Source organism: Coregonus clupeaformis, chromosome 28 (assembly GCF_020615455.1).
Source record: "Coregonus clupeaformis isolate EN_2021a chromosome 28, ASM2061545v1, whole genome shotgun sequence".
Classification (NCBI taxonomy): domain Eukaryota; kingdom Metazoa; phylum Chordata; class Actinopteri; order Salmoniformes; family Salmonidae; genus Coregonus; species Coregonus clupeaformis.
In genome coordinates, this window is record NC_059219.1 from 25,841,545 (window position 1) to 25,851,544 (window position 10,000).

The 10,000-nt window shown below is 45.7% G+C and overlaps 1 protein-coding gene across 1 annotated transcript in view; it reads right to left on the reverse strand.

Moving 5' to 3' along the window:
- Positions 1-10,000, reverse strand: part of arhgef39 (Rho guanine nucleotide exchange factor (GEF) 39) — a 121,003-nt gene that overhangs the window by 31,928 nt on the left and 79,075 nt on the right. Inside the window, exon 4 of the mRNA XM_045208406.1 lies at positions 5,946-6,074. Within this exon, the coding sequence (XP_045064341.1) occupies positions 5,946-6,074 (129 nt within the window). The remainder of the gene's footprint in view (positions 1-5,945; positions 6,075-10,000) is intronic.

Genomic DNA, 10,000 nt, shown 5'->3' on the forward strand with positions numbered 1-10,000 from the left:
CCACCTCATCTGTTGGGCTACTTAATATGACCCAGGGGCTCCATCTCTCCATCTCCCTCTCTGCCTGGCTACCACCTCTCACCTCTGGTTAAACACTACGTAGGAGACATCCCCGGAGAAGCAGCTAGTCTTTTCTTTTAGCCACAGTAGTAGAAGCAGAGCTGGGGAAGAAGGACCGGAGAGGAAGGAGAGGAGGCTTTGAGGGCTGGGGGTGGCGGGACGGTGAGGCAGGGCTGAGAGACAGAGACTGGTGGTTCTCTTGATGTTAGTCAGGGAGGATTCAGGCCTTATTGAGTGAAACGAGTAGAAAGAGGCTCAGTAGAGTTGAAGGGCCCGAGAACTATGGATGGGATGAAAACATCCTCCACATCGACAGAGAGAGATGAGACATACTGCTCACTAGCTATTCAGAGCCATACTTATGTTAGCCCCACACCACCTTGGTGCTAAGTACACACACATAACAGACACACAACCACCCCCCTACACACACACAGAAGTGTCCATACACAAGTGTGTGTATGTGTGTGTGTGTGCATATACACACAGCTTCCTTTTCATGTGCCGGCCCACTAGATGAGCTCCAGTCTGTAATTGGTCCGTGGGGAGACGGGCAGGGTGAGGGGAGGCACGAGGAGGTCTCTCTGTTGTTCCTTCTACACGTGGACCACTCCCTCGGGAGGAGAGAAGAAGAGAGGGGAGAGGAGGAGGAGGAGAGGAGAAGAGAGTAGAGGAGGAGGAGGAGAGGAGAAGAGAGTAGGACAGGAGGGGAGGGGAGAAGGAGAAGAGCAGAGGAGAGGAGAGGAGAAGAGAGGGGAGAGGAGGAGAGGAGGAGGAGGAGAGATTAGAGGAGAGGAGAAGAGGGTAGGACAGGAGGGGAGGGGAGAGGAGAAGGAGAAGGAGAAGAGCAGAGGAGAGGAGAAGAGAGGGGAGGAGGGCCACCACTCCACAAGTAGAAAGAGAAATACATAATAAAGAAAGAAAGGGGTGAATGAAAAATAGAGAAACCAAGAGAAAGGCAAGGCCCACTCACTACCGACCAATTAGGGCCAAGACTGTATCTGGTCATTTGGTCCAATTAGCTTGTTGAGATCTCATTAAAATGTCCCTACAAAATCACAAATGTTGCATTGATTTAAGTGATACAACTCCTCTCCCTATTAAACTAAAGAGCGCGAGAGACATAGAGGGAGAGATGATGTAGAGAGAGAGAGAGGTAGAGAGAGAGAGAGGAGAGAGAGAGAGGGAGAGAGAGGTAGAGCGAGAAAGAGGTAGAGGTAGAGGTAGAGCGAGAGAGAGAGAGAGAGAGAGAGAGAGAGGTAGAGCGAGAGAGAGGAGAGAGAGAGAGAGAGAGAGAGAGAGAGAGGTAACACAAACAACAAGTGCGGTTAAAATTGGAAAAAACACACATTTCTTTCTACAAGGCCGTGGGGTGAGACAGGGATGCAGCTTGAGCCCCACCCTCTTCAACATATACATCGCCTTTGGAAAGTATTCAGACCCCTTGACTTTTACCACATTTTGTTACGTTACAGCCTTATTCTAAAATGGATTAAATATTTGTTTTTCCTCAGCAATCTACACACAATACCCCATAATGACAAAGCGAAAAACAGGTTTGTATTTTTTTTCCGCTAATGTTTTAAAAATAAAAAAACAGAAATACCTCATTTACATAAGTATGCAGACCCTTTGCTATGAGACTCGAAATTGAGCTCAGGTGGATCCTGTTTCCATGAATCATCCTTGAGATGTTTCTGCAACTTCATTGGAGTCCACCTGTGGTAAATTCAATTGATTGGACATGATTTGGAAAGGCACACACCTGTCTATATAAAGGTCCCACAGTTGACAGTGCATGTCAGAGCAAAAACCAAGCCATGAGGTCGAAGGAATTGTCCATAGAGCTCCGAGACAGGATTGTGTCGAGGCACAGATCTGGGGAAGGGTACCCAAACATTTCTGCAGCATTGAAGGTCCCAGAGAACACAGTGGCCTCCATCATTCTTAAATTGAAGAAGTTTGGAACCACCAAGACTCTTCCTAGAGCTGGCCGCCCGGCCAAACTGAGCAATCAGGGGAGAAGGGCCTTGGTCAGGGATGTGACCAAGAAACCGATGGTCACTCCGACAGAGCTCCATAGTTCCTCTGTGGCGTTGAGATGGCGCCGGAGAGGATGGCTGCCGTTTTATGGACTCTAAACCAACCGTGCTATTTTGTGTGTTTTTTCGCATGGTTTGTAACTTATTTTGTACATAATGTTGCTGCTACCATCTCTTATGACCGAAAATAGCTTCTGGACATCAGAACAGAGATTACTCACCTTGAACTGGACTAATAATTTTAATTTTATGACAAACTAACATGGTCCAAGCACACCAAGACAGTCATGAAGAGGGCACGGCAAAACCTATTCCCCATAAGGAGACTGAAAAGATTTGGCATGGGTCCTCAGATCCTCAAAAGGTTCTGCAGCTGCACCATCGAGAGCATCCTGACTGGTTGCATCACCGCTTGGTATGGCAACTGCTCGGCCTCCGACCGCAAAGAGGGTAGTGCGTATGGTCCAGTACATCACTGGGGCCAAGCTTCCTGCCATCCAGGACCTCAATACCAGGCGGTGTCAGAGGAAGGCCCTAAAAATTGTCAGACTCCAGTCTCCCTAGTCATAGACTGTTCTCTCTGATACCGCACGGCAAGCGGTACCGGAGCGCCAAATCTAGGTCCAAGAGGCTTCTAAACAGCTTCTACCCCCAAGCCATAAGACTCCTGAACATCTAATCAAATGGCTACCCAGACTATTTGCATTGCCCCCCCCCCCACCCCTATTTAACACTGCTACTACTCTCTGTTTATTATCTATGCATAGTCACTTTATATACCTACATGTACATATTACCCCAATTACCTTGACTAACCGGTGCCCCCGCACATTGACTCGGTACCGGTACCCCCTGTATATAGACTCGCTATTGTTATTTTTACTGCTGCTCTTTAATTATTTGTTACTTTTATTGTTGTTACTTTTATTTCGTATTATTTTATATTGTATTTTTTTGTGATTTTGATATTGTTTCTTAAAACTGCATTGTTGGTTAAGGGCTTGTAAGTAAGCATTTCACTGAAAGGTCTACACCTGTTGTATTCGGCGCATGTGACAAATACAATTTGGTTTGATTTGATTTGAGATGGGAGAACCTTCCAGAAGGACAACCATCTCTGCAGCACTCCACCAATCAGGCCTTTATGGTAGAGTGTCCAGACGGAAGCCACTCCTCAGTAAAAGGCACATGACAGGCCGCTTGGAGTTTGCCAAAAGGCACCTAAAGACTCTCAGATCTTGAGAAACAAGATTCTCTGGTCTGATGAAACCAGGATTGAACTCTTTGGCCTGAATGCCAACCGTCACGTCTGGAGGAAACCTGGCACCATCCCTACGGTGAAGCATGGTGGTGGCAGCATCATGCTGTGGGGATGTTTTTCAGCGGCAGGGACTGGGAGACTAGTCAGGACCGATGCAAAGATGAACGGAGCAATGCACAGAGTGATCCTTGATGAAAACCTTCTCCATAGCACCCAGGACCTCAGACTGGGGCGAAGGTTCACCTTCCAACAGGACAATGACCCTTAGCACACAGCCAAGACAACGCAGGAGTGGCTTTGGGACAAGTCTCTGAATGTCCTTGAGTGGCCCAGCCTGAGCCCGGACTTGAACCTGATGGAACATATCTGGAGAGACCTGAAAATAGCTGTGCAGCAACGCTCCCCATCCAACCTGATAGAGTTTGAGAGGATCTGCAGAGAAGAATGGGAGAAACTCCCCAAATACAGGTGTGCCAAGCTTGTAGCTTCATACCCAGGAAGACTCAAGGCTGTAATCGCTGCAAAAGGTCCTTCAACAAAGTACTGAGTAAAGGGTCTGAATACTTACGTGAATCTAATATTTCAGTTTTAATACATTTGCTAAAATTTCTAAAAATCTGTTTTTGCTTTGTCATTATGGGGTATTGTGTGTAGATTGATGAGGGAAAAAACTATTTAATCCATTTCAGAATAAGGCTGTAACGTACAAAAAAGTCAAGGGGTCTGAATACTTTCCGAATGCACTGTATATCAACAAATTGGCGAGGGCATTAGAACAGTCTGCAGCACCCGGCATCAACCTACTAGAATCTGAAGTCAAATGTCAACGGTTTGCTGATGATCTGGTGCTTCTGTCCCCAATCAAGGAGGGTCTACAGCAGCACCTAGATCTTCTGCACAGACTCTGTCAGATCTGGCAAAAAATACTTTAATCAGTTATAGAACTCATTGCCCTTTATGGTTGTGAGGTCTGGGATCCGCTCACCAACCAAGAATTCACAAAATGGGACAAACACCAAATTGAGCAGAATTAGGCCGATACCCACTAATTATCAAAATCCAGAAAAGAGCCGTTAAATTCTATAACCACTTAAAAGAAAGCGATTCCCAAATTCCATAACAAAGCCATCACCTACAGAGAGATGAACTTGGAGAAGAGTCCCCTAAGTAAGCTTGTCCTGGGCCTCTGTTCACAAACACAAACAGACCCCACACAGCCCCAGGACAACAACAACAACAACAACACAATTAGACCCAACCAAATCATGAGAAAACAAAAAGAGAATTACTTGACACATTGGAAAGAACAAACAAAAAAACAGAGCAAACTAGAATGCTATTTGGCCCTAAACAGAGAGTACACAGTGGCAGAATACCTGACCACTGTGACTGACCAAAACTTAAGGAAAGCTTTGACTATGTACAGACTCAGTGAGCATAGCCTTGCTATTGAGAAAGGCCGCCGTAGGCAGACCTGGCTCTCAAGAGAAGACAGGCTATGTGCACACTGCCCACAAAATGAGGTGGAAACTGAGCTGCACTTCCTAACCTCCTGCCAAATGTATGACCATATTAGAGACACATATTTCGCTCAGATTACAGCGATCCACAAAGAATTTGAAAACAAATCCAATTTTGATAAACTCCCATATCCACTGGGTGAAAAACCACAGTGTGCCATCACAGCAGCAAGATTTGTGACCTGTTGCCACAAGAAAAGGGCAACCAGTGAAGAACAAACACCATTGTAAATACAACCCATATTTATGTTGATTTATTTTCCTTTTTTGTACTTTAACTATTTGCACATTGTTACAACACTGTATATAGACATAATATGACATTTGAAATGTCTTTATTCTTTTGGAACTTTTGAGGGTAATGTTTACTGTTAATATTTATTGTTTATTTCACTTTTGTTTATTATCTACTTCACTTGCTTTGGCAATGTTAACATACGTTTCCCATGCCAATAAAGCCCTTAAATTGAAATTGAAAGAGAGAGAGGTAGAGAAAGTCAGGGAGAGGTAGAGAGGAGGAATGTGATCAGAACCAGAACCAACCTGGACCTACCACCTTGGTCTCTCTCCTTCAGCAGTTTAGAAACAGAACCAGAACCAACCTGGACCTACCACCTTGGTCTCTCTCCTTCAGCAGTTTAGAACCAGAACCAACCTGGAGCCACCACCTTGGTCTCTCTCCTTCAGCAGTTTAGAAACAGAACCAGAACCAACCTGGAGCCACCACCTTGGTCTCTCTCCTTCAGCAGTTTAGAAACAGAACCAGAACCAACCTGGAGCCACCACCTTGGTCTCTCTCCTTCAGCAGTTTAGAAACAGAACCAGAACCAACCTGGAGCCACCACCTTGGTCTCTCTCCTTCAGCAGTTTAGAAACAGAACCAGAACCAACCTGGAGCCACCACCTTGGTCTCTCTCCTTCAGCAGTTTAGAACCAGAACCAGAACCAACCTGGAGCCACCACCTTGGTCTCTCTCCTTCAGCAGTTTAGAACCAGAACCAACCTGGAGCCACCACCTTGGTCTCTCTCCTTCAGCAGTTTAGAACCAGAACCAGAACCAACCTGGAGCCACCACCTTGGTCTTTCTCCCCTTCAGCAGTTTCTGCACCCGCCGCAGCTGCAGGTGGTTGTCATGGCTGCGGGCGTTGTCCTGGATACGCTGGGATACCTCAGAGACCGCCTTCACCGACCCTAAAGCATCATGGGTAGGACAGATGAGGGTTAGCTGCCAGAATGGATTACTGAAACGCCCCTGACTGCCCCCCCATAAGTATCTACAGTGCCTTCAGAAAGTATTCATACTTTGACTTATTCCACAGTGTGTCGTGTTACAGCCTGAATTCAACACAGATTGTACTACACACAATACCCCATGATGAAAACATGTTTTTAAGAAATTGTTGCAAATGTATTGAAAATGAAATACAGAAATCTCATTTACGTAAGTGTTCACACCACTCAGTCAATACTTTGTAGAAGCACCTTTGGCAGCGATTACAGCTGTGAGTCTTTCTGGGTAAGTCTCTAAGCGCTTTGGACACCTGGATTGGACAACATTTGTCTACAATTTGTTTTCAAAAATTCTTCAAGCTCTAATAGGTTGTTAATCGTTGCTAGACAACCATCTTCAGGTCTTGCCATAGATTTTCAAGTAGATTTAAGTCAAAACTGTAACTAGACGACTCAGGAATATTCTTCTTCTACTTCAGTGCAGATTTGGCCTTGGGTTTTAGGTCACTGTCCTGCCTTGGGTTTTAGGTTACTGTCCTGCCTTGGGTTTTAGGTCACTGTCCTGCCTTGGGTTTTCGGTCACTGTCCTGCCTTGGGTTTTCGGTCACTGTCCTGCCTTGGGTTTTAGGTCACTGTCCTGCCTTGGGTTTTAGGTTACTGTCCTGCCTTGGGATTTCGGTTACTGTCCTGCCTTGGGTTTTCGGTTACTGTCCTGCCTTGGGTTTTCGGTCACTGTCCTGCCTTGGGTTTTCGGTTATTGTCCTGCCTTGGGTTTTAGGTTACTGTCCTGCCTTGGGTTTTAGGTTACTGTCCTGCCTTGGGTTTCAGGTTACTGTCCTGCCTTGGGTTTTAGGTCACTGTCCTGCCTTGGGTTTTCGGTCACTGTCCTGCCTTGGGTTTTCGGTCACTGTCCTGCCTTGGGTTTTAGGTTACTGTCCTGCCTTGGGTTTTAGGTCACTGTCCTGCCTTGGGTTTTCGGTCACTGTCCTGCCTTGGGTTTTCGGTTACTGTCCTGCCTTGGGTTTTAGGTTACTGTCCTGCCTTGGGTTTTAGGTTACTGTCCTGCCTTGGGTTTTAGGTTACTGTCCTGCCTTGGGTTTTCGGTCACTGTCCTGCCTTGGGTTTTCGGTCACTGTCCTGCCTTGGGTTTTAGGTTACTGTCCTGCCTTGGGTTTCAGCTTACTGTCCTGCCTTGGGTTTCAGCTTACCGTCCTGCCTTGGGTTTTAGGTTACTGTCCTGCCTTGGGTTTTAGGTTACTGTCCTGCCTTGGGTTTTAGGTTACTGTCCTGCCTTGAGTTTTAGGTTACTGTCCTGCCTTGGGTTTTAGGTTACTGTCCTGCCTTGGGTTTTAGGTTACTGTCCTTCCTTGGGTTTCAGGTCACTGTCCTGCCTTGGGTTTCAGGTTACTGTTCTGCCTTGGGTTTCAGGTTACTGTCCTGCCTTGGGTTTTAGGTTACTGTCCTGCCTTGGGTTTTAGGTTACTGTCCTGCCTTGGGTTTCAGGTTACTGTCCTGCCTTGGGTTTTAGGTTACTGTCCTGCCTTGGGTTTCAGGTTACTGTCCTGCCTTGGGTTTCAGGTTACTGTCCTGCCTTGGGTTTCAGGTTACTGTCCTGCCTTGGGTTTCAGGTTACTGTCCTGCCTTGGGTTTCAGGTTACTGTCCTGCCTTGGGTTTCAGGTTACTGTCCTGCCTTGGGTTTCAGGTTACTGTCCTGCCTTGGGTTTTAGGTTACTGTCCTGCCTTGGGTTTCAGGTTACTGTCCTGCCTTGGGTTTTAGGTCACTGTCCTGCCTTGGGTTTTAGGTTACTGTCCTGCCTTGGGTTTTAGGTTACTGTCCTGCCTTGGGTTTTAGGTTACTGTCCTGCCTTGGGTTTCAGGTCACTGTCCTGCCTTGGGTTTTAGGTTACTGTCCTGCCTTGGGTTTTAGGTTACTGTCCTGCCTTGGGTTTTAGGTTACTGTCCTGCCTTGGGTTTCAGGTTACTGTCCTGCCTTGGGTTTCAGGTTACTGTCCTGCCTTTGGTTTTAGGTTATTGTCCTGCCTTGGGTTTTAGGTTATTGTCCTGCTGAAAGGTGAATTCATCTCCCAGTGTCTGGTGGAAAGCAGACTGACCCAGGTTTTCCTCTAGGATTTTGCCTGTGCTTAGCGCCATTCAGTTTCTTTTTTATCCTGAAAACCTCTAACGATTACAAGCATACCCATAACATGATGCAGCCACCACTATGCTTGAAAATATGGAGTGGTACTCAGCAATGTGTTGTATTGGATTTGCCACAAACATAACATTTTGTATTCAGGACAAAAAGTGAATTGCTTTGCCACATTTTTTTCTCAGTATTACTTCAGTGCCTTGTTGCAAACAAGATGCATGTTTAGGAATATTTTTTATTCAGGCTTCCTTATTTTCACTCTGTCAATTAGGTTAGTATTGTGGAGTAACTACAATGTTGTTGATCCATCCTCAATTTTGTCCTATCACACCCATTCAACTCTGTAACTGCTTTGAAGTCACCATTGGCTTCATGGTGAAATCCCTGAGCAGTTTCTTCCTCCCCTGCAACTCAGTTGGGAAGGACGCTTGTATCTTTGTAGTGACTGGGTGTATTGATACACCATCCAAAGTGTAATTAATAACGTCACCATGCTCAAACAGATATTAAATGTCAGCTTTTTTCATTTTTACCCATCTACCAATAGGTGCCCTTGTTTGAGATGCATTGGAAAAGCTCCCTGGTCTTTGTGGTTGAATCTTACAGATAATTGTATGTGTGGGGTACAGAGATGAGGTAGTCATTCAAAAAATTATGTTAAACACTATTATTGTACACAGACTGAGTCCATGCAACTTATTATGTGACTTGTTAAGCACATTTTTACTCCTGAACTTATTTAGGCTTGCCATAACAAAATGGTTGAATACTTATTGACTCAAGACATTTCAGCTTTTCATTATATATTCAATTGTAAAACTTTTGAAAACAAAAAACAATTCCAATTTGACATTATGGGGTATTGTGGGTAGACCAGTGACCAAAAATCTCAATTTAATCCATTTTAAATTCAGGCTGTACTCAACAAAATGTGGAAAAAGTAAAGGTGTATGAATACATTCTGAAGGGACTGTACATGCTATACGCCCATCAACTGATTTATGGTCAGTTGTGGTCCTCTGTAGCTCAATTGGTAGAGCATGGCGCTTGTAACGTCGGGGTAGTTGGTTCGATCCCCGGGACCACCCATACGTAAAAATGTATGCACACATGACGGCAAGTCGCTTTGGATAAAAAGCGTCTGCTAAATGGCATACTAATATAGACCAGATTGATTTAGGGTGTGGCCAGACACATAATTAGAGTGCTTCTGGTCTGTGCCATGGACACACACACACACACACAGAGACAGACACACACACACACAGAGACAGACACAGACACAGACAGAGACAGACACAGACACACACAGAGACAGACACACACACACACACACAGAGACAGACACAGACACACACAGAGACAGACACAGACACACACAGAGACAGACACAGACACACACAGAGACAGACACAGACACACACAGAGACAGACACAGACACACACAGAGACAGACACAGACACACACAGAGACAGACACAGACACACACAGAGACAGACACAGACACACACAGAGACAGACACAGACACACACAGAGACAGACACACACAGAGACAGACACAGACACACACAGAGACAGACACAGACACACACAGAGACAGACACAGACACACACAGAGACAGACACAGACACACACACACAGAGACAGACACACACACACACACACACAGAGACAGACACACACAGAGACAGACACAGACACACACAGAGACAGACACACAGACACACACAGAGA